Source organism: Oryzias latipes, chromosome 13 (genome assembly GCF_053564925.1).
Source record: "Oryzias latipes strain Hd-rR chromosome 13, Olatipes_Hd-rR_3.1".
Classification (NCBI taxonomy): Eukaryota; Metazoa; Chordata; class Actinopteri; order Beloniformes; family Adrianichthyidae; genus Oryzias; species Oryzias latipes.
In genome coordinates this window covers 3,076,146-3,101,296 of record NC_136249.1, presented here as the reverse complement: position 1 = coordinate 3,101,296, position 25,151 = coordinate 3,076,146, and the positions used below count along the sequence as shown (strand labels likewise).

At 44.8% G+C, this 25,151-nt stretch overlaps 2 protein-coding genes across 3 annotated transcripts in view; one reads left to right on the top strand and one right to left on the bottom strand.

Moving 5' to 3' along the window:
• The window catches only part of LOC101164176 (porphobilinogen deaminase), a 156,164-nt gene that overhangs the window by 119,224 nt on the left and 11,789 nt on the right, over positions 1 to 25,151 (top strand). The gene's annotated exons all lie outside the window — the stretch shown is intronic.
• Positions 12,475 to 24,575, bottom strand: LOC101158127 (coatomer subunit delta). Of its 2 annotated transcripts, none has more exons than XM_011483043.3 (10): positions 24,211 to 24,575; positions 19,787 to 20,050; positions 18,437 to 18,616; positions 18,146 to 18,351; positions 17,911 to 18,069; positions 15,836 to 16,001; positions 15,482 to 15,629; positions 14,064 to 14,172; positions 13,685 to 13,889; positions 12,475 to 13,136 (listed from the first exon to the last, which is right to left on the bottom strand). In XM_011483043.3, the coding sequence occupies exons 1-10, from the start codon at positions 24,211 to 24,213 to the stop codon at positions 13,047 to 13,049; spliced, it is 1,530 nt and encodes a 509-aa protein (XP_011481345.1). In that variant the 5' UTR covers positions 24,214 to 24,575; the 3' UTR covers positions 12,475 to 13,046. The 2 variants fall into 2 exon arrangements, with proteins under 2 accessions (XP_011481345.1, XP_078785718.1); XM_078929592.1 differs by lacking the exon at positions 24,211 to 24,575 and adding an exon at positions 23,701 to 23,834.

The window sequence follows — 25,151 nt, the reverse complement described above, 5'->3', positions numbered from 1 at the left end:
CTGCTTACTTTCTTAATCCCATATAAACCTATACCCCTTGATCAATACAAGGGTAGTGTTGCAGCGTGTGTGTGCTGAGCGGGGTGCGATCCACGAGAGAGAAGGGGGGGGGGGGGAGTGCAGGTGCAGATGGGGGGGTGTGAGCACGGAGCGGAGGTGTGTGCGTGGTATATATTGTGTGTTCGGAGGACGGAGCACTTAGTTAAATAAAGAGAAGGTGTCATTCCCAGAATAACTGTTTTGGAGTCATTCTTAATCCGCTCTGGAGGTTGAGGGTTTCCAACGGGAAGTGAACCCCGAAGGAGAATTCCCTTCGGCCCTGAAGGAAATCTCCCCTGCGCTTCTGACCACGGTCGGTCGGAAAGACGAGAGAAAAGAAAGGAGAAGTCTACGCGCAGCGAAAGGTTCAACAGTAGACAAAAGTTCACTTTTAAAAACACAATTGCATGTATTAATATTAAACTGATCAACGTTTGCAAGAGGGGAAGGTTAACAAAAAAGTCCTCTAAACATTACCGACGTTAAATGCATTTTCCCCCCCAGATTGGTTCTGTACACTATGCAGCATTTCATGCATTTACACCAGGAATAACACTTCAAAAGTACACCTAAATATCGCCATTTTTTATTTCACTCCTTACGCTATTTAAAAAGTTATTACAGTCAATATTTTATAACAATGATTTAAATGCAAACTTAAGGCCCGTACACACCGGGACGAATATTCGTCAGGCGTTATTCGCCAGCGTTTTTCGCCACCTTTTTTGTGTTCACACCCAGGCGATTTTCGCTGACGATGAGCCGAGCGAACATGCAATTTCATTCCCTGACATTAGATGGCGCTTAATGTAAACAGAAATACTCCTGTACACAAGGTGGCGCTGCGCAACTTTAAGCTTCTTAAAGTCACTTTTCACTCAGAAGAAGAGAGCAAGTATTTACGCGCTTGTCAGAATCATACAAAGAAAACATGAATATTTCAAGCACCAGTAGCTCCAACTGGTGCTTGGTTCGGGGATATTTTAGAATGTCCGTCATTATTTCTTTGTGGCAGTGTAGACGCTACTTGGCGTCTATCTTCTTCGCTGGTATGTGTGCTCAGCAAGGCAGTTTTGTGTTTGAGCGCCCCCAAGTTGTGTTTTACTGTAATTTCAGAAGCTCCAGACACGTGTGCAAAAGCGGCATTCTCATTGGTCGAATAGATTTCGACGCGACGCGTCAAAAAAAAAAAACGAACACGAGGCGTTTTTTTTTTTTGACGCTTTGACGCGTGGCGTTTTTTCGCGTCGGTGTGCACACTCTCATTGGTGCCCTTTGTTTAGTCACGAGGCGTTAAACGTCGGCGAAAATCGCCGGCGAAATTCGTCCCGGTGTGAACGGGCCTTAACTGTCTCTGTTTTGCAGATGCAGCGGTGTTGCTTTTCTTCTGGAATATGTGCTCATATTCACTGTAACTCTGCAGCAGCACGTCAAGTTCAGCTGGCGAAAAATATGTAGACCTCTTTTTTTCACGGTTGCCATGGTGACTCGTGATATCTGCGCTCCATTGATAATGGCTTCTTATAGTCGTGGTGCGCACGCTTACCTCCGAATCAGTCCACTCAGAGTTGATTGACCTAATTCGGATCAGCTTCTCTGAAACAGAAAACTCAGAGTTGTTAATCTCCCGATTGACCAACTAGGAGTTCAACTTTAACCTCAGAGTTGGTTGAACCTCCTTTCTGAAACAGGCCCCTGTTCTATATTTCTGTTGTCAATGGACAAAGTCACTTGTTTTTCTTTATTACCAAACACCATAAACTTTGTTTTTGTTTGATTCAAAGATAATTTATTGTAATCGAACCACACTTTGAGTTCGATCATTTCCTTTTCAATACTTTCACCTAAGGTTTTCATTTTATCCCCAGAACAAAAAACGTTATTGTCATCGGCAAATAAAACAAACTGTAACAACTTGTAATATTCAGGAGATCAGACTTCTTACCTCCAAACTGTACATATTGTTGTCTGTTTTTTAAATAACTGGGGCCTGTTTCAGAAAGGAGGTTCGACCAACTCTGAGGTTGAACTTGAACTCTGAGTTGGTCAATCGGGAGATTAACAACTTTGAGTTTTCTGTTTCAGAGAAGCGGATCCGAGTTAGGTCAATCAACTCTGAGTGGACTGATTCAGAGTTAAGCGTGAGCACCGCGACTATAAGAAGCCATTATCAATGGAGCGCAGATATTACGAGTCACCATGGCAACCGTGAAAAAAGAGGTCTGCATATTTTTCGCCAGCTGAACTTGACATGCTGCTGCAGAGTTACAGTGAATATGAGCACATATTCCAGAAGAAAAGCAACACCGCTGCATCTGCAAAACAGAGACAGTTAGCGTGGGAAAACATAGCTGCTCAAGTTAATATGCAAGTTTGCATATAAATCATTGTTATAAAATATTGACTGTAATAATTTTTTAAATAAGCGACTCGTCGCATTTCGGGCAGACACTCGGCAGAATTGCAGGTTACTCCCCTAGGGCGGGTCTGTTAATTAACCCACCTGCTTAGCGTCCTATTTAAGTCAGGTGTACAATTGTTCATTCTCTCTTACCTTCAGCGCTCATTCTTTGCCGGTCTCCGAGCCCGCGGGTCTCCTTCTCTTTCGGCGTCTTGCCGTGTTCCCCCGTCCTTGGGAAGGATGATCCCCATCTTTCTGATGTGGGGTTTTGGTTTCGCCGCATCTGCTCTCCTTAATTTCTCCTCCGATCCGCGGGCGGCTGACGATCCGCGGGCGGCTGACGGCGCACAGCGCGTTCGTTTCGCCGCGGTAGCGTGCATCTGCAGGGGGTGTGCTTTCCGCAGTGTTCGGGATGTCCGTGCCCCCCGATCAGGTGTTGTCGGGTCTTCTCGTCTGCCGTGGTCGCCCCAATTATCCACGGTGAGCTTCATGCGGTACTTTTCCCGTGTAGTTTTCTATGGCTGCGTCTCACTTCCTGTTTACTTCGGTGACGTCACGCCCCTAAGGACCCTGGGAATTGTAGTTTTTCTCCGGGTCCTTTATGATGCGCTTCTGATTCTTTTTCTGCTGCGTTGTTCTGCGTCGTCCGGTTGTTTTATTTTTTTGCTGGGGTTGTGGGGTCCTTTCTGTGGTTGTGAAGGCTCGCAGACCTCGTTTGGACAGGTTTCTCATGCTGGCTGAATTTATCGTGGCTTTTAGCATTTGTTTTCTATTGCTGTTTTGTTCTTTGGGAGCTGTGTGTAAATCTTGATTGTCTTTGATTTGATGCTGGCTTTATTATTGTGGCGGTTCTTCTGTTTGTTTTCTTCGTTGTTGTAGCTGCTGGTTAGTTGGAATGTGAATCAGTGTCTCTTGGACCCGTCTCTGCTCTATGGACATTTTCCCTTATGATTGGTCTCTCTTATGCAGCGTCTTTGGCTCATTTTATTCACTCAGCGATCCTCATTCATTGCCCCCGCACATTCTGCATCTGGTTCTGCTCCGCCTGTTTTTTCCCTGCTCTGTGTACCCCAGTGGGTCCTGCCCTGTCCTCAGGGACTTGCGTCGGCCGCATTAGTGAGTGTGTCGGTCTCGTCGCGGCCTTGTTTTCTCGGCGGGGGGTAGTTCGATCCTGGGCCGCGTGTTCCTGTTCTGGATTTTCGTGTTTTGCGTTTGATCTTTCCCTCTCTATGCCTGGAGTGGTTTTGTGATGACTGTTGTGTCTTCAGGCTTCCTCCACTTTTTCTCCTGTGTCTGCGCCTTCTGGTTTGGGGGAAAAGGATTTAAGAAGAGTGGTTTGTGTTTGACCGGCCGCCAGAATCTACAGCTCTGATGGTTCTTAAGGGGTCGTCCGGTTATTTCATCCTTGGAGATTATATTAAGGCTGTTTCAATATTGAATGATAGTATTGTGTCATCGGTTGACTTGGTTAATTAACACTTTGAGCAACTTCTACCCTGACCATAGGAAATATATCACTTGCGCTCTCAAGCTTAGTTCAAGAGTTAAATCTTGTGTCCACAAGTCAGTCTTCGGTCTGCCTTTTCTAAGCAGATGGCACTCTGCTAGATGCATCCCCATTTGGAGGCTTGTTATACTCCGCCTCTGAATGCTTAAGGTTCAGTCTAGCAAAAATAATATCAAAACCTATGATCCCTCATGGCTCTCAAGTTCTCTCTTGCAGTATCCAGTCGCCCTTGGCTAAATAAAAAAATTTGAGAACCATTAATATCATATACAAGGCATCAAATCCAGCCGAGCTGTAATCCTCTGCTACGTGGGATGTTGACCTTCCTCATCTACAAATCTCCTTGGCTACTCTTCCCATCTACTACTCCTACTCCTCGATGGCCTCCTGAAGGTGCGTCCCTCTGAAACTGTCAAAGATTACTTTTATCATTGGAATATATAAAAAAAAAAAAAAAAAAAAAAATTGGTGTTAAGATTTCGTGCAGGTCATATATTTCACTATTGTTTCACTGTTGGAATTTGTAATTATGGTGGTTTCTAGGGTGCGATAAATCCACAATGGGTCTTTACCTTAACTATCTACTAATTTCACTTTCTCAGATTTGTTTTTTAAAAGCACTGTTATTTAATTTATCTCAATCATTCTGAAACTGATCAGTTTCTGGGTTATTTATGTATTCTTGTCAAGACTAATACTGCTTTGTTTTCTATCTCTGCATCGCATCCTGAGCCTGCGAACCCTCACGCCCCGATCAGCTTCTCCGTTTCCAGGAAATGATGTCACCCGTGCATTCCCTGATCTGGTGCTGCAACGATGCCTGCTCAACGTACCTATTGCTGCACTGAAAGTGAAGGGGTGGTGGACCTCCTCTGCGTTCCAAGGACACTTCTGGCTTGCATCAATCTATGTCAGCTGCAGAATGAGTGTGAACTTCTTGGATTATAAATGTTGAAAGAAAATTATTTGTCAGGTGGAAGCCTCAAAATTTAGGTTGCTCTAAGTTGTATCAATTCAATCATTTTAGTTGGTATGCCAAATGGGAGAAAACTTTGTGGCCGTTAAGCTCGTTGTGGTATTGTCGTTGGGGTTCGTAATAATGGAAGTTATTAAGCCTGCGTGAGTAGCATGCATAATGTGTATATAATGGCGTCGAGCCCGTCATAGTGTGATGGCAGCTTAGAATAATGGATTTTTCTAAGCTTGTGTGAATATTATGCCAGATGAAATGTTTATGGCCGTTAACCCGTCATAGTATGTGATGGAAGCTTCAAATATGGGGTTATTTCATTCATGGCATAGGATGTCATCGGGAGCATTGTATTGGATGTAAGTTTGTGTCATCCTAGGGTCGTCCATGGCGGCTAGAATTATAGTTCCGCACAGCGTTTTGCGGACGTGGGCTTTGCGTTCTAAGATCAGGTAGGAGTACTTCTTATGTCGGCTCCCATTTCATTTCTTTCCCTCTCTCTTTGAGGTAGTATGCTCCCCTGGTGAATGGGAGCGGCCCAACGGTCAATAGTGCCGGGGTAAACACATAGCAGATACACTAGATAGCATGTTCCCTTCGTAGAGTGGTTCTCGAACGGGAGCGGCCCAACGGTCAATGGTGCCGGGGTAAACACATAGCAGATACACTAGATAGCATGTTCCCTTCGTAGAGTGGTTCTCGAAGGGAGCGGCCAAAACGGTCAATGGTGCCGGGTAAACACATAGCAGGTACACTAGATAGCATGTTCCCTTCGTAGAGTGGTTCTCGAAGGGAGCGACCCAAACGGTCAATGGTGCCGGGTAAACACATAGCAGATACACTAGATAGCATGTTCCCTTCGTTGAGTGGTTCTCGAAGGGATCGGCCAAACGGTCAATGGTGCCGGGTAAACACATAGCAGATACACTAGATAGCATGTTCCCTTCGTAGAGTGGTTCTCGGAGGGAGCGGCCCAACGGTCAATGGTACCGGGTAAACACATAGCAGTCATACTGGAAAATGAAATGAAATGAAGTGAAAATGGAATGCAGCCAAAAAACACACCTCATCTTATTTACACACTGATTATACATTCACATTTTCTTCTTCTGGATGATCTTGGCGTTGGGGGTTTTTGTTACCCTAAAGCGTAAGGAAAATAATTATCTTAAGAGAAGTCCTCCCTCAAGTAGAAGCCGCGAATGATGAGTATAAAATGCATGGTGTTTAAATTGAATCAGGTTGTGTAATCTTGTTGGCTCCCCTCCAGTCTTCTTTTTCTCTCTCTCTCTTCAGATAGTATGCTCCCCTGGTGAACGGGAGCGGCCCAACGGTCAATGGTGCCGGGTAAACACATAGCAGATACACTAGATAGCATGTTCCCTTCGTAGAGTGGTTCTCGAAGGGAGCGGCCAAACGGTCAATGGTGCCGGGTAAACACATAGCAGATACACTAGATAGAATGTTCCCTTCGTAGAGTGGTTCTCGAAGGGAGCGGCCAAACGGTCAATGGTGCCGGGTAAACACATAGCAGATACACTAGATAGCATGTTCCCGTCGTAGAGTGGTTCTCGAACGGGAGCGGCCAAACGGTCAATGGTGCCGGGTAAACACATAGCAGATACACTAGATAGCATGTTCCCTTCGTAGAGTGGTTCTCGAAGGGAGCGGCCAAACGGTCAATGGTGCCGGGTAAACACATAGCAGATACACTAGATAGCATGTTCCCTTCGTAGAGTGGTTCTCGAAGGGAGCGGCCAAACGGTCAATGGTGCCGGGTAAACACATAGCAGTCATACTGGAAAATGAAATGAAATGAAATGGAATGCTGCCGAAAACACACCTCATCTTATTTACACACTGATTATACATTATACATTCACATTTTCTTCTTCTTCTGGATGATCTTGGTGTTGGGGGTTGTTACCCGAAAGTGTATGGAAAAATAATTGTCTCAAGGAATTGAACGGAGCCTTATGCCAAAACGAAGTTGTGAATCAAATTGTGAATGTCATCCTAAAGATGTTGTGAAAACCTAAAGATGTCGTGAAATAAATGTTCTTCTGCAAGCGTTGTCTGACTGAAATAAGCGACTCGTCGCATTTTGGGCAGACACTCGGCAGAATTGCAGGTTACTCCCCTAGGGCGGGTCTGTTAATTAACCCACCTGCTTAGCGTCCTATTTAAGTCAGGTGTACAATTGTTCATTCTCTCTTACCTTCAGCGCTCATTCTTTGCCCCTCCCTCCTCCCCGGCTTCCACCTGTGGGCTCCGTTACGGGGGTTGTTACCCGAAAGTGTATGGAAAAATAATTGTCTCAAGGAATTGAACGGAGCCTTATGCCAAAACGAAGTTGTGAATCAAATTGTGAATGTCATCCTAAAGATGTTGTGAAAACCTAAAGATGTCGTGAAATAAATGTTCTTCTGCAAGAGTTGTCTGACTGAAATAGCGTAAGGACTGAAATAAAAATGGGGATATCTAGGTGTACTTTTGAAGTGTTATTCCTGGTGTAAATGCATGAAATGCTGCATAGTGTACAGAACCAATCTGGGGGGGAAAATGCATTTAACGTCGGTAATGTTTAGAGGACTTTTTTGTTAACCTTCCCCTCTTGCAAACGTTGATCAGTTTAATATTAATACATGCAATTGTGTTTTTAAAAGTGAACTTTTGTCTACTGTTGAACCTTTCGCTGCGCGTAGACTTCTCCTTTCTTTTCTCTCGTCTTTCCGACCGACCGTGGTCAGAAGCGCAGGGGAGATTTCCTTCAGGGCCGAAGGGAATTCTCCTTCGGGGTTCACTTCCCGTTGGAAACCCTCAACCTCCAGAGCGGATTAAGAATGACTCCAAAACAGTTATTCTGGGAATGACACCTTCTCTTTATTTAACTAAGTGCTCCGTCCTCCGAACACACAATATATACCACGCACACACCTCCGCTCCGTGCTCACACCCCCCCATCTGCACCTGCACTCCCCCCCCCCCTTCTCTCTCGTGGATCGCACCCCGCTCAGCACACACACGCTGCAACACTACCCTTGTATTGATCAAGGGGTATAGGTTTATATGGGATTAAGAAAGTAAGCAGTGCTAGCAAATTGTGTTTCCAAAAAGTAATTGTTACATTAATCTAATTCAATGTCCCTGATTTCATTTTCATGTAGATGCAATCCTGCAGGAATTAAAAGAACATGGCAGCAGCTAAAAATGAAGTATAAAAACATAATTCAATCAGGTCAAATGTGAGCATGTCATGGATGTAGGCTTTGTTGACAATATTTGACATATGAAACATCTACATAGCAATACATATCTAATGTTGTTTTCATTGTATATATGTAATTGACTGCAACGAAAAACGGTAACGCTCAAACAAAAACGTATGGGGAAATGACAAAAAATCGAGTCTAGGTCTCAAAATCCTCGTACGAGGTAAATATAATTCTCTATGAATTAATGCAGCCTCCTCGTCTATTGGGTCCTCCAAAAAAGAACAAGCCATTCTTGTCACTTAGACCGTCTCTGTGTGACGGACATTTGGGCAATGAAGGTTAAAGCGAAAAATACCACTTCGTCTTTAAAAAGGGGAGGGGACCGGCAGAAACCTTGAGTTTAGAGAATAAAACCTGCTCCCGACCAGGTTAGGTTCACAGCATAAGTAACCATGGACACTGACTCCGAGTATAAGTTACCTCTCTTTCAGAAATGGGTTTGACTTACTCTGCTTTCTCTGGTTTAACAAACCTCCCATTCTGAAACGGAAAACCCAGGGTTTCCCTGATTTCAGGGTTAACGCACTCAGAGTTTACACTTAACCTCCTTTCTGAAACAGGCCCCTGGTGAGCCAGTTCAGGGCCATTCCTTTAACCCCAGATGCAAATGATTTAGAAATCAGGATAGAATGATTTACGGTGTCAAAGCCTTCGTTAAGTCAATGAAAACTCCTATTGTGTATTTCTTTTTGTCAATTGCTGTCGAAATTTCTTCAACTATTTTTTCTTTAACCCTTGTGCTGTCTTAGATGACCCCCCCTTCCATTGACGTGTTCTCCCTACCCAACTCCCAATGATAAAGTGCCAAGGATAGCACAAGGGTTACATCATCAATGGCAGAAGTCATGCATTTCATTTTACCAATTTCCATTTTAAACCATTATCAATCCAAAGGGCAACTCGCCTTCCAATCCTATTTGTTCTGCTATTGAAAAACAAATCATAACCTTCAACTTTCAAACTATTTTCCTTTCCTTCATTTATCCATGTCTCTGATAGTGCAATTACTTTCAATTTTCATTTAACCCTTGTGCTATCCTAGGCACTTTAACGTTGGGAGTTGGGTCATCTAGACCAGTGTTTTTCAACCAGTGTGCCGCGGCACACAAGTGTGCCGTGGGAAATTGCCCTCATTAACTGCTCTAACAACATTTTCCATCTCCAGGAGATCAGCTCTTTGTTCATCCAAACAGGCATTGCGAAAACACTGAGTAATTAGGAATATAAAAGATCTTAAAATTACTTTTTCTTTGTGTTTATTTAATTCTATTAAAGACATTTTGATAAGAATGACGGTATCGCGATTACCCTCCAGCTATAGCAGTTTGCGGAAAAGTCCCGTCCCTTTAACTGTCTCCGCCAATCATTCTTGAAGGCTTAATCACATGTCATCAGTCTGACCAATCAGAAGTGGTTAAAGTCTTCACTTCCTTGTTCTTAATTCTGCTGAAAAGTCGCTCAGTTCTAACAAAAATACCAGCTAAAGCTCGTCTTTAGCGGTGTAGCTTTCCACAGAGTCCGTTGTCAGACCGTGGAACAAGTGAACAAAACAATGAAGCTCAGAGACGCGAGTCCTTCTGCCCTTTTTCGGCCGTTTTCACACTACATCTCCCATGATGCATTGGCTTAAAGGGACAGCGCCTAATGAGTCGACCTTGTGAAACGTCTTGAAACCACAACAAACAGTTTCTAAATTTTCTAATTTAACTTTTATTTCATCTCTTAGGAAAAACAGCAGCAACTTCCTGCTTTTTCTACCACAATTATCACAAAAATCCACGTGAGATTATGGCGGCGGGGGGGGGGGGGGGGGGGGGGGCTGTCGATCAATACAGACCATGAATTTCTGCTTTTTTATTTTTTTTTTGGATGCTGGTGTGCCGCGGGATTTTTGTCAAGGTTAAAGTGTGCCGTGGCTCAAAAAAGGTTGAAAAACATGATCTAGACCCACTAGACAGTGCTCTGAACCTTTTTTCTTCAATAATTTGTGATCTTCACTGGTGTCCATGGATTACATGAAATCTTTCCACCTGTATCCACCTTTGTCATGGTAGGGAGAACACGTCAATGGAAGGGGGGGGGTCATCTAAGATATAACAAGGGATAAATAAATTCCAGTGCCTTTAAGTTTCTTTGCCTCCTTTAGGATTTCCACCTTGTGCTTCTGTTCACAAATCTTGATTGCAGACCTCTTCTTTTTTTATTCTTTCTTGGCAGAGTGTGGCATGCTGAGATGTGTCGACTATCCAGATATCCAAGATATCCAGTCTTTACTTCTCATACATTGGATCACTGGTTGCTCCAGGGTGTGCTGCTCCTCAGATGGTGCATCTTCACCTTCTTGATCACTTCTTGGGCCAGCAGCCCGGGCATAACTTAGATGTCCGATTTGATTTTTGATGGATGTCACCATATTTTAGTGATTTTTGATGGGTTTTATTAGGCCTTTCGGCTGAGAAATGCAGTGGCAGCCATCTGGAGACCAGTTGACCCTCATGACAAAGGTTCATCTAGCGCAATCTGGCGTTGCTGGGATGCTGCCCTCTTTTTAGAGCATTGCTCAGGTCGCTCTGATGGATGCAGCTTCTGAGCTTGTCTTCGTGACTACTACCATTGAGCTCATCCGGCCGGTTGGTTGGTCAACTTTGTGATTATAGCCATTTTGCTCCATTTCATGCAACTTTCTCACCATCTTAGCTCTGCGTGCAACAGGCTGTCGCTGCACAGGATGTACCACAGGTTTGGCAACTGGATCAATCTTTGTGTATTTACCTGGCAACGTTCCTGTAGTGTGGGTCAGTTCTCGAGTCTGACGGGTGAGTCTGGTGTTGTAGCTCCATTTTCAGCTGCACCTGCTTTGTTTGAAGCAGCGTCTTGTTGAGAGTGATGAAGCCTCATGATAAGGCCCAGTGCCTCTGCTTTTGTTCAACACATTTCCAATGTCCACTATTGTAAACTCCACTTTGGTTTGGTGCGCTTTGTATTTTAGTGAGAAGTCATCTGAAGCAACTGGCTTTGTTTTGGGGACTTTTAGACGTTTTCAGCTCACCTTTGCGGTTTAGGGATTGGTAAAACTTCAGATGACCCCCACTCCCAACGTTAGGGTGCCTCCTGCGTCCTCACCTGTGTTTGTGGTACTTCAGACTGTTGAGGGATTTCTATAGCTTTAACTACTGTCAGCTCCTCAGCCTTTACAGATACTTTCACTTGATCGGTTTTACTTTGTCAAACCTAATTTTTAGCAGTTGAAAATTGTGTCTGCATTTGGTTTAAACGGACTTTTGTGGCCTGCAGACGCCCGTTGTGTTCAGGATATGGAGCTTGGCGTTGGGCGCGCACGTTTTGTGCACTTTTACACACAAACTGAGAAATTTAATGTAGCTTTGCGCCAACAGCTCTATGGACTTGGTCTTTAGAATTGACCAGTTTCTCTCTGCTTACAGACTTTCTCTACAAAACTCTCATGTTCCCACCATGAACAGACCTTCACCCCTCACCCTGTGTGCACAGAGAACCGCACAACAGTGCAATCCAGTAATGTGAAACTTTCCACAATGTCCTGCAACGTCTGATTAAACAAATGTGAAACACATCCATGGTCTTTTTCATGAACAAACATGTGATTAATTACATGTTCCAAACTAATCAACCCCCCCATAATGTAAGAATTTTAGTTTAATTTTCTCAAATAGTTTTCAAAGGTTGAAATAACATTTTATGTTTTTAACCCTTGTGCAATCCTATGGGGTCCAGATGACCCTTCCACCATTACATTGAGGTGTTCTCCCTACCATGACAAAAGTGGATAAAGGTGGAAAGATTTCATGTAATCCATGGACACCAGTGAAGATCACAAATCATTGAAGAAAAAAGGTTCAGAGCACTGTCTAGTGGGTCTAGATGACCCAACTCCCAACGTTATAGTACCTAGGATAGCACAAGGGTTAAAATAGTTGAAACTGCTGGTTATTTGCACTTCAACAGCAGCTTTATACAACTTTGCCATAAAACAGGAAGTACTGAGCGCCACAAACGCCTAAGCGAACAAATCCCGTTTTTAGTCTTTACATTTGTGGTCAACAATGGATAATTGAAATATAACAATGACATGAATACGACCTCAACAATGTGAAAAGCTAGGCATTAAACTTGCACACCATCACACACTCATTTCCTGTATGCCTTCCCTGGAGGTCTGCATACGCCCCCCCACACACACACCATGACCTCCGACCTTCCTGTGCTGGAGGCTCACACAGCTCTGCAGCAGACAGCACCACTCTTTCCGATAACATTTTATTGATGAACGTTTTTACACTGGAATGTCAGAATTGCCCTTCAGCCGTCCATCCAGAACGAACTGAACAAAGAAAAGGAGGCGGAGCCTGGAGGCACAAACAGCCCACTCCCACAGGACCTACAGTCCAATTCTGCTTCAAACTCTTGTGTTCTGGGAAGAGGGGGGGGAATGCAGCGCTTTATCCCCCCCAACAAGCGTCAGAGTACAAAATCCAAGTTTGATTGGGAGAATACAAAATCATGGGTGAGAAAACTGCAGGAACAGAAACTCAACTCTACAGGATGAGGGTGCGGTCCTCTTCTGCCACCTGCTGGCCGGTCCAGGTCACTTCTGTTACAGTCCTGATCCATGATAAAGGGCTGGGGAGGGGGGTTCAATGGCTAATATATGTTTAAAGAAGATGATCCTGTCACACAGACATAAATACAGCGACTGTCACCTCAAGTGTCCCGCTCCCCCCTGAGAAGCAGGAGGGAACTTCCATCTCTCTATGAGCAGTTTTTATTTTTTGTTAATACATTTATTTCTTTAAGTCCCCCCCCCCCCTCAAACATTTATTCTATTATGTATTTATCAACAACGAAGGAGGTTTCTGTAGAGAACCGAACCGCACCGTCGCCATCCACCTGGCTGACTTTGGTAACCTGAGGAGACACAAAACCACAGCGTTAACGGCCGGCATTAAGGGCAAAGAAGCTCCGCCCCCTGAGCCTGACAGCTGCTATGGGTTTGGTAGCTCATCCTTCTTAGACCTCATCTATAACAGAAGGCTCTTCCACACAGACTACGACCAACTCCTGAATGCAGCCCAGCAGCATGGCAGAGGAAGTGTCATGATGTGGGATAATGGCGTCCGTGAGGGCGTGTGTGTGCATCCGTGAGGGCGTGTGTGTGCGTCCGTGAGGGCGTGTGTGTGCGTCCGTGAGGGCGTGTGTGTGCGTCCGTGAGGGCGTATGTGTGTGTCCGTGAGGATGTGTGTGTGTGTGTGTGTGTGTGTGTCTGTGAGGATGTGTGTGTGTGTGAGGATGTGTGTGTGTCTGTGAGGTTGTGTGAGACTGAAAATGCTTTTTTAATCTGCATCCATCCTGCTGGTGGGCGGGGCTTCAGGTCCACTGTCGGTCCTGAAGAGCAGCAGAATGCGCTCTGGGTTGGATAAAGCCGTCTGCGGCCTGCAGGCGGCGCCCTCACCCACCTGAATGTCACAGTAGCTGCGCTTGGACACAAAGGTGACGCTGATGGGGAAGAAGTCGTTGGGCTGTCCCGCCATGCTGAACTCCAGGCTGCCCGTCTTGTTGTTGGCGTCGATGACGGGGAGGCACCACTCCAGAACGTTCCTTCTGCTGTCGTGCTTGTATTCTCCGTCCAGGTCTCCAATCACTGGAGCGCCCACGCCAGAGCTGAGGGAGGGCGGACCCAAGAGAAGAGCTGACATGAACATCTCTGCAGGTGGAATTCTGATTATTGATCATGGTTTCTACAAACATCTTTTAGCCACAAAATGATCCGGTTTCCAGAAAACTAAAGCGACCAGCATGAGACTGCAGTCATGGCGCTGCTGCAGCTGGACTCACGGAACAGGGATGCTGATGACCACGTCGTTCAGCTCCAGACTCTCCTCCTGCAACTCGTACTCGATGTTCACGTCACAGCCAGAGCCGCTCTCCGAAGGCCAGCAGTTTACTGTCAAACACACACAGGACATGGAGTCTGGGTCAGAATCAGGCATTGAACGTCAGACTACCCAAAAGGCCCAGAACGCTTTACAGTCCCATTCGCACACTGATGGCAGCACCGCTGCCAAACACTGGCGCCAACCTGTGACCCCAAGGAGCAATGTGGGGGATCAGTGTCTTGCCAGAGGACACTTTGACACTAGGGCGGGCAAGGCGGGAACTGAACCTGCGGTTGTGCAATCAGAGGACAACCGCTCTACCCCTGTACCACTGCCTCCTGGGCCTCTCTTAACAGGAAACACCAACTCAGCTCTAAAACACGTCTTCGACCGCAGAGTCAGTCATGTGACCTGGAGACTAAACAGTAGGGATGGGAGAAGAAGCCCCATGAAGCTGTGCCGGAAAATAAAACAACCATTTGGGGCTTTGAAACCACACGAAGAACAGTGCAAGCAGACACGTTAGCCCAAGCGTCAACAATTCATCCGCCGATTGTGGCGTAACTCGCTCGGCGCTGCCTTCCATTCTTAGTAAAAGTGTGTCCGTCATCAAGCACTCCCACGCCATTCAAAACCATACCTAGAACGCCCTGTTCACACCAATGTCCAGTGGTTGGAGTTCCTTCGTCAAGCCTCCCAGAATGACAGCAAGCTCCGAGGTCATTTGCTTCACTTCTTGTTTCACAGCGGCTGTGAGATGGGTTGCTTGAGTCGGTCTTATAAACTCGGGCGTCATCTTGACTGTGGGAGTTTGTTTTCCAGCTTCCTCCACTTGTGAACCATGGATTCATTCATCTTGACTTCTCTGCAGCTGCTCCATCCCATGTTCCTCCATGTAGCTGATAGCTTCATCAGCATTTTCAGGGTTTCCAAAACGATGTGGTTCAGCATTATTCACACACTTTTGTACTATCCAGGGGGGGTCTTCCTTCACGTCCTCACTTCCCTCCTCACCGTTCTCATGCCGTCTTTTCCAACTACCTCTTTACCAAAGTCACACAACACATTAGGCGCACCGCACAGGAGGGCGCTACGTACATTCTGGAGAAAATTTCAGACTTTCAGGTGCGCCCTATGGTCGTGAAAATACGGTACTCAGAAACGCGTGAAAGGATCAAAATACCGGGTTTGGGATTTCTTTTCACGAAAGACTCAAAAAGTTCATTGGGTATAGGCCCTTTAAAACAAACATAAGAAATGTCAAGTTCCCCGTCAGAAGACAGACCCTGGATGTCCAGAGCAGACTGTCCTGAACAGGGACAGATGTGTTTAGGACAATCTGGCAGGTTCTGAAACAGAGGATGTCCCGTGACGTACTGGTCAGAGGGATGAGGGCCTCGTCTGTGGTCTGCAGCCTCCACTTCAGAACTCCCACGTCGTTGTTGAGAGGAAACGACTTCTCTGGGTTCTTCAGGCCGATCACAGAGTCAGAGGTGAAGAGCTTCTTGTCTACGTTGGGATGTGTCTGAGGACAAAAGACAAAAGTAACGTCACATGAGGTCTGCTCCTGTCAGGACTTCCGCTGCCGTTTTTGTAGACTCGGCTGTTTTTCTTTTGAACCCCCATCATTCAAAAGCAAAGGATGCGTGTCATAAATTCAGATGAGAGGGAGAAAGTGGGCAAAAGCTCCAGTCTGTCAGACCCAGGATTTGTAGGCATGGGGAGCTGTACCTGCAGCTGCAGTCCTTTGGTGTCGTTGTTGCTGACCAGCAGGCGGATGCGTCCGTTCTTGTCGTCAGAGACCCGCAGCGTGACCATGCCGATCACTTCCATGTTCTGGAGGCCGCCGTCACGCCCACAGCTCAGGGAGATCTTCTCCTCCACGCGCAGATGCACACTGAGCAGAAACAAACAGCAGCTGCCCCATCAGAGGGCGGGCCGGGCAGCACCCCTGAAATGACCACTAAAGGGTCAAAGTTCAGCAGCTGAACTGTGCGCCCATTTCCATAGATTCAGCCTTCTTCATGACAGATTTGGGTTTCACATGTGTCTAAACTGTCCGTGGAACGTGTGCGGAACCGTGGATAGTGATCCGCTGTACTCCTAACTTGAATGAAACGTAAAAATTAAATTGAATTCCATCTGTGATATTTTTAGAGCATGTCTAGCAGGCACTCTAAGTGGTCCTCACGGGCGACTGTGCGCCGAAGAGCAAACCTTTACAAAATGATCTATTTTCTGCCAGATATTTGAGCTCTTCAAGTTTTTAATTCACAAGAAAAAAAAAAGAAAAAAAACGACAGATTTTTAGAAATGCAGGGTGTAAGAAAAGTTCCTGAACCAAAAAACGTCCATAAATCATTTTAAATATCTAAAGGGGTAAAGCGTTACCAGTCAAAGAAGGGCTACATCCCAGAAACAATTCAGTTCGTTTCTCAGACAGGCATGAACATAATCACACTTTTCTCTCACGCTTTAACTCTCCAGGTTTAAACCTTTGTAGAAAAATAAGTGTTTTATAGAATGAAAGCAAAGATCTGCTCAGGATCCAAGATTCATGTAAATGTGGCAAACTGAACGCATTCAGGAGACACGGCAGAGAGGTGACTGGTCGACAAGGTCAACAGCAGAACACCGTTAAATAAGAAAACAAAGTATGCAAAACCGCACTTACAAACCCGTGAAACAGTGAATGATGAATTGTAATATAGCGAGGAATCTCTGTGCTTTCATTTTTATGGAAGAAAACATGAAGGCAGCTTTGCAGAAAACTGAAAGATCACTAAAGGATTAATTAAGTATTACTGGGATTACTTTCTACCTCCAGGTATTCCATCCTGTAAGGCGTATTGGGCAAAGACGTGTGAATTATCAGAAATTAACGCACGACATGGAAGCCTGTCGCTTCCTCGAAGTGCATTAATGTTGATGATGGACACTTCAAAGGCCATTAACTCGCTTATAACAAGATCACTTACAAAAGAAATACATATTCAACCAGTTTCAGTACTTTCATCTTGTTATTTTTTTGGTTTGGATAACTTTTTCACAAAAAACGGACTATTTGCTTCGTGGTCGACCTCTATGGAGAAATAAACTGCTGTTAGTCATTCTATTGGTCAGAAGAACCGTTCTGGATCTGAAACCTTTCTTAACATCTGATAATCTTATTTCTATTATTCAATATCTGTTCTGTAGTCAAATTATTCTATGTAGAAACTTGCCTGTCAGTTGGCTCAATAAAATAATGTGGTCTCACGTCTCACGTTTGAAACGTTTGACCGATTCTCCAGAGCGCACTTTCAACCGGCTGATTGGTGAGTGGTTGCCACAGACCGACTTGAACCAATCACGGTCTGGTTCCAACATGGCAGTGTTAGTAACGTTCAAAATGGCCACTGACTTCGTTTAGTTATTCGTTATTCTATGGATGACGTCACAGTCGGTCCAGTTCATGTGTAAATCAGCGCACCATGACTGTAGTGAAGTCCAGCGGTTCTCAGGAAATAAATGTTTGAACGAGCAGAAGAGCAAACACGAGAGCATAAGAATGCTGAAGCATGTCTTGAAGGAGTTGGAGAGCAGAGTGGGAGCTTTAGCATTCACCAAGTACACACCTCACCACCCCCACCCTGTTGTCAGTGGGACAATGCTGCAGAAGGTTAGGGTCACAGAAACGTGGATCTTTAGATTTAGGTCTTTTTACAAAGGTGTCAATAGTTTGAGTTTTTGTGGGAGGTATTCATCTGGGTGTTTCCAGGAACTAACATCAGAAACAAACTACCTAAAAAGAGCAGGTCATGTACCTCTCCACGTTGATAGGTGGGGGTAGAGCTTTGGACACGTCTGAGCCCCTCTTCCCCGTCGGCATGATGGTCTCGCCTTCAGATTTGAGCTGGTCCACAAAGTTGTCCACCTCCTTGCCTTTGGCGCCCAGCTTTAGAGCTCTGCTGGGTCCACTCGACCTGCACAGACAAAGGAAAAGCAATTGGCCACTGCCACGACAAGGAGCGCCAGGTGAACCCCGTGTTCTCTCATTACCGGAGTGGAGCCGGCGTCATCTTGGGCTTCTCGGGCTCCACGATGTTGTCTGTGATGATGGACCCTGAGGAAACGCTGCTCATGCCACCGCTGCCAAAGCCGCCAAAGCCAGGCGCTTTCTTCCCAGAGCGCTCAGCGTCCCTCCTGGCCTGCTGAAGTTCCTTGGCCTTCCTCCGCATTTCTGCCTTAGCCTCGCGCTCCTGTGTCTGTTATCAGCAAATCTGCATGTCAAGCACTGAACAGCATCAGCTCTTCATTCTTCAGTTGGCTGTCATCTGAGGAGCAGCTTACCTCTCTGACAGCACGGAAAACCTTCTCTTCATGAGAGTCCATCTCTGTGAAGGTGCGGATCTGGGCCAGGTTGACGTTCTCCCTGTAGCCGAGAGCCACAATCTCGTCGAAGGCGAAGATCAGGTCAAAGCAGTGCTCGGAGATCTCGCTCTCCTCCAACACGCGACAGTACTCTGGGATCTGCATGGACGACAGCGTTGTGAGCTTTTTCTGCACACGTGCAGAACCTCCTGCTGAAAGTTGCACCGACAACACTGCAGTGGACTGAAAACCCAAGCAAACTAGGAAAAAAGTACCAGCTATTTCTCATCTGATCCTGCCATGGACACTTACACAGTTGATAAATATTACAAAACATTGACTAAAGAGGGACCAATAATTTGACCAGAGTTCATTCATTTCGACTCCGTAACCCAGAAGAATCCAGACCCATTTTTCCTGAAAAATTCAATGATGTAGAATACAGCACAGACCAAGCGGACAAGCCACTCGACACATTTCTGATTTTTTTGTTTAGGTCTCCTCTTTGGCGAGTAAAAGTTGGAGTGTTAGTCACCAGATGTTGGTGTCAAATTAGTCATATTTATTAGCTCTCTCCTTTTGGTGATTTTGTTTTCTGTATTTTCCTCCTCTACTCCTTTACTATGTGCCAAATGGGAAATTGGGCTCATTGGCCATAAAAAACAAACACAACCTTTGCAATGCTAAAATTCGAGTTACATTTAAAAATAAATAATTGAAACAAAATATAAATAAATAAAACCCACTCCCAAAATTTGTCAAGTTAAAAAAAATGTAACATATCAAATACTGACAGGAAGTTGTGTTTGTACATAACTGGACTTCCTAACACGGTATTTGAATTAAATAATTTCTGTCAAAAACCACTGATCTGGGACTTTATTTTTGGTACTGGTTAAATTTAGGACAAGATAACTGGATCTTTTGTGTAGACTGAGAGAAAGCAGATGCAGAAGGAACTTCTTTGTGTCCAGATTATGGATGAGATGAGTGACCAGCTAACCCAGAAACAGCTGGTAAGCCTTTTCTCAAAACTGGTTGAACAGAAAGGAAACTAGTAGAAAAATGTCTGTGAAGACTCTCATTCATCCAGGTAGATTCCATCATAGAAGTAGGTTTAAAGGCTGTCATCTGGATAATATAATACAAAGAGGCTTTTCAAGAAAAAAAAAAGAGATTGTTACACTAAAGCAAATTTGATCCGTCCTTAGTTTGCAGAAATTGCAATTGTAGTAAAGATGATCAGTTTGTAAGGCTACTGCTGGAAAACCTATAATCATGATAGAATGATGCAGGCATCAGGAATTCAGCAGCATGTCAGCTTCTTACCACACGGGAGAAGAGCCTCAGGGTCTCCAGGTCCTCTAGAATGTTGCTGTTTTTGGTGGTGATCAGAACCATGTAGAGCTTCTCCAGAGGCTGGTAGACGTAGCGGACGCTGTCCGTCTCCACAAAGGTGTGCTGCTTGCCTGTGTTCATGAGCTTTGGGAAGGCAGCCAGGAGTCCCTCGATCCTGGTCCGAGTCATCTCCACAAACTGCCGCGATACGATGGCCTTTCCAGCCTTGGTGCACACCGCCGCTGCCAACAGCACCTGTGCAGGAAAGTAGGGATCATCAGGGTTTACTGTCTAACATTAGAAAGTTCTTGAGTGAGGCAGACTCTTTCACCTTCATCTGCTTTAAATGTCGACATCAATACTTTGAGTGCAGACACAGAGGCATGTCAGGCTTTTTTAAGAACACGAACCTGTTTGTGTATGACCACTCCCATCTGTACCTACCCTTAGAATCTTCTCTACCCAACTTGCTTGATCAAATCTCCTGAGTCTTGAAGTCGCAGTCCTTCTGCTTCCCACTTTAGCTTCACTTAATATCCACAGATGGTCCTCCCCAATTGTTTAAAAGGGAGGACTCAGTCACCAACAAAGACAGGAACTAGCATGATTTTTTTCTTCTTCATTTTGGCTGCTTCCTTTAGTGGTTGTCACAGTGCATCATCCACCTCCATCCTATCCTCTGCTCACACCAACCATCTTCATCACGTCGTCCTCTTCCTCTACTTCCAAAAACCTCCTTCTTTGTCTTCCTAAAGGCCTCCGTCCTAGTTGCTCAAACCTCAGTTTTCCTACCAACACAACAACTGTCACCCTTGTCAACGTCTCAATCTGCTTCCTTAAATTCATCTCCAAAACATCCCACATCAGCCGTTTCCTCTGATGGATTCACTCCTGATCCATCGTGGTCATTCCCAAAGGGAACTTCAACATCTCTACCTTCACCTCCAGCTCTGCGTCAGAGCAATGGTCTCTAAAACAACAACATGGTTGCTCTCACCTTTCATTTTTACAGACTCAACACAAGTCACATCTGACACTAGATTATTAGATTAATAGATGCATCAATTAGGACCCATAAATGATTTGGAATCATTCTGTGAATTTTAAATAATTAGGAATCGACAAATTTTTGTGATTTCTTGTAAAAGTACTTAAAGGCCCATATGATGCTATTCTTAATCCTTTTATAGTAAACTATGTCCATGCATATGATATCATATTACATTTGCCACACAAAAGAGCTATTTTTTTAAAGAAATATTAGTTATTTTTGCAGCTCATTTTCCAACCATGAAGTAAGACGGCTCGATCTCTGAGGCTCCGCCTTTCTCTCCTTTTGGGTGCCGCCCATTTCATGATATCAACCTAGAGCCGGCCTCTGCAGTGTGTCTGCGTTTTTCCCACGAAAACAGACAACATCCAAACTTTTGCAAAGAAGGATGGGTATATTGTGCATATAAATAAATTGACTGACTTTCTTTGGACACTTTACAGTAGTGAAGTATTTACACAATCAGTGGATTCTGTCACAGACAAAGTGGTCTCATTCAGCCGCCAGTACAAAGCAGATATGAAAAGACGCTTTCCTCTGCTTTGGTATCAGCTGATTCCCATTTATCCCATGAAAAGTCGAGTCGTTATAGATGTATAGATGTCGTCGGCGGGTTGTGGATCATACCTTCTTTGTTCTGCTTTCTGCACACACCATTAGAAATAAGCTTCAACTCTGCTCCCAGTTAATAAAACGTCCTGCATTTTCATCTGGTCTGTCAAACACACAGTACATCCATGTTTTTTCTAACGTATTGGCCAACTGTATTTTCCCTGTTAAAGTCTCTATAATCAAAGGTTCTTCTCCTAAACTGCCACACTTCATTTGCTCTTTTTGCCAAAGAGAGAAAAAGCAAGGTACCAGTTTTGCCACACCTCCTTCCTCTCCTCCTTTGACCAGCATTAGTGCACATGAACCCTCTAGGTCACATGTGTCAAACTCAAGGCCCGGGGGCCAAATGTGGCCCGCCATATTTTATGTGGCCTGCCACAGCATAAACGTTTTTAATCTCTTATAATATTTTTTTTAGTTGATTACATATTATTAATGTGTAGCTGCAGTTGTCATTATTCAATGTTTGCAGGTCTTATGTGTGTATGCAGACAAATTGTTGTCATCAAACCATCAGTTGGATGCACGGCTGTGTGCAGCCTTTTATTGTAAAATGTTACACGTGTCATACGTGTTCTTTCTAGCTCAGTTTGATGTTATTTATTCACGTGGACAGTTTGATCGTGGGTTTTAATAAGAGGACAACATTTCAAAGGATTTATGCTAGAGTAACAAGCAAACATGTTTTCTATGCAACTGTAATGGTCACTTCAAAAAGTTAAAACAAATAAATAAATGAGTTATTTAACATCAAGGAGCAGTTACGTTTATTTTTAGTTACATGTATAAGTTTTATCTGGCCCTTTGAGGACAGCCTCTATACTGATGAGGCCCTCGGTGAAAATGAGTTTGACACCCCCGCTTTAGGTCAACAGTACCAGTAACAAGTCATTAACACCAGAGATGTCTCCAGTGACGTCTAAACAATTCTCTCTTTTTGATGGTAAATCTTTGATGTTTGGCGATCAGTTAATCAGCTGATTCTGAAGCAGAGAAGACCAGCTTTGCATCAATCTGGGTGCAAAGCTGCTTTACTGCATGACAGAAGTGTTGATTGGGTGACTTGTTGATTGGGCAAGCATATCACTACTGTAAGTGTTGGATGTCAAGATAAAGATGCTTTTCTCCGCTGCAGAATCCACTGGAATTACGTTAATTGCATCAACTGTTGAAGAGTTACCGTAGTCGAAAGAATGTCAACACTAAAGCTAAAGCTCCAGTGTTAAAGAGTTAATTAAACCACACAAAAGGAAAATTTGATTGAGATTCTCATATTTGATTTTGCTTTGGTTTTATGCCAGATGCCCTTCCTGACACACCTTTGACAGGCACATGAAAGCACTGGACTGTGCCTTCTTGTGGTTGCATTTGTTTGGTAGAGAAAAAAAGAAAATGTTTTTAATTCGACGGCATCCAGCCCTTCAGTTTGGATCCAGATCCCAGGTGGATGCATCAGACTGGACTGGAGCAGGGAGCCTGTGGCCTAATGATTGTAGTTTGTATGTAACACATCATCACACCCCCCCCCCCCCCCCCCCATTCTGATTCACAACGATTTGAATAAAGAATTACTCAGAAATGAAATTTTCAGCTTAGTTTTCTTGATACATGTCCTTCATTATAAGTGCTACAAGAACAAGTTAATGACACCACAAATACAATTTCCATTGGAGTGGGTCTTTGAAAATAATGGGGTTGGAATGAATGAACATGTAGTTTCATTCATTTGTGAATGACTCCCTTCCATCGGAGAGACATTTAGTTTGGCAACATCCTCATTTTTAGTCTGTCATATTTTCACTTCAGCTTAGGCAGACAAGGGACATTCGGGGAAACAAGTTAACAGGCCTAATGGTCACCACGGCGACCACAAGGTGATCACCAGGTGCCAGTTGACAGAACCTCTAGGTGAAACCGAGCTGTACACTTCTGATAGACAGAGTGCATGTTGTTTTTCTCATGCTCATTATGAAGTATTTAGTCTTGTTTACTGCTGTGTTCTGAGTCGTTTATATTTACAAATAAATTCAACTTAAATTGTTTATGCGGTATTATTGACGTTTATGAAAAAAATATTGACGTTTTACCTCAAATAAATAAATGAACGTACCCAGAGTGCACTCCAGTTCATGCGATTCATTTACCCACAAACCTTAGCGTCTGGAATGCTTCCCAGATGAATTGGGGCATATTTTGGGTGAATCACAGAAAACTCCAGATCTTCAAACCTCAGAACTCTGACCTGATGACAGGAGCCATTAGTTCCCCACTGGACCCTTCGGAACCTCGAACATGGACGGTGTGCCAAATCATGACACTGTTGTGTGTCTTTGGCAGCTGCCACACAGAGCAGGACCGAACTGTTCTTGTTCTTCTAAAATCTTATACGAACTCTGGTACTGACAAACAGCAGCTAGGGTCACACTAACAGAACTTTAATGACATTCACAGCCAACACAGAACAGAATTACTCCCGGGCCGAACACGACCCGTCATCAACCAAGTTCGGTCGGTCCAGTCCGGCTTGACAACACTAGCCTCGCTATCTGTACTAGCTAATTAAATGGACAACGTGTCCAACTGCACTATTAGTCTGTGCTGGACCCAAACTTAACCAAACCAGAGGACAGTTGCGTCTCCTGACTTTAGTTCCGTTCCGAAGCGCAGCAGCTAGCTGCTAGCCAATGTTATGCTAGTTGCAGGCCCGACGCGTACTGGAGCAGGGGGGGTCCGGTTCTGGACAGACACCTACCATTGTGGTCTGTCTTCGGGATTCCGCTGGAGTCCGTTTCTCGTGGTTCCGGTTCTGAGTTTGGTCCAGGGACTGTAGTCTCTGACAACGCGCGCGGCTTCCACGGACTGCTAGCGTCAATATGGCCGCCGCAGAGCCACGTCTCCACCGGAAGGAGCGCGCGGCCCTGATCAGCTTGCGTGGAAAACAGTGACGTGTCACGCGGACACCAAAACCTGGAGCTGTCGAGTGGAAACGCTCGAGCGCCCAGTTTCTCCATAGATTGATCCGGTTTTAGACGCGTGCCGCGAGCGTTTTGCGTCGCACCCACTACTCACTAAGAAGTGAGAGGGAACAACGGCACGAGCCCCATCAGGAACCTCCGACCAGTGCTGTGAATTTACATCCAAACTGTTCTACTTTACAAATTACATACACATGACAATTTTCAGAATTGAAATGTGTAACATGAGCCCCGTTTCATCATTAAGGTACTTTCTTTATGATACCTGCAGAAGTAGACCACAATAATAATATTTTCTCATTACAAAAGAGGTGATTTGGTTCAATCATTGGCTCTTTTTGTTACTATTCTTCTTTCTCTTTCGGCTTTTCCCATCAGGGGTCGCCACAGCGAATCATCCTTTTCCACCTCACTCTATCATGAACATCTTCTACCCTAACGTTAGCCAACTTCATGTCCTCTGTTAAGACATCCATATATCTCCTCTTTGGCCGTCCTCTTGCCCTCCGGCCAGGCAGCTCCATCTCCAACATCCTTCTACCAATATATCCACTATCCCTCCTCTGAACATGTCCAAACCATCTCAGTCTGGCTTCTCTGACTTTGTCGCTAACACAGGCAACATGAGCCGTCCCTCTGATGTACTCGTTCCTTATCCTGTCTAACCTGGTCACTCCTAAGGAGAACCTCAACATCTTCATCTCTGCTACCTCCATCT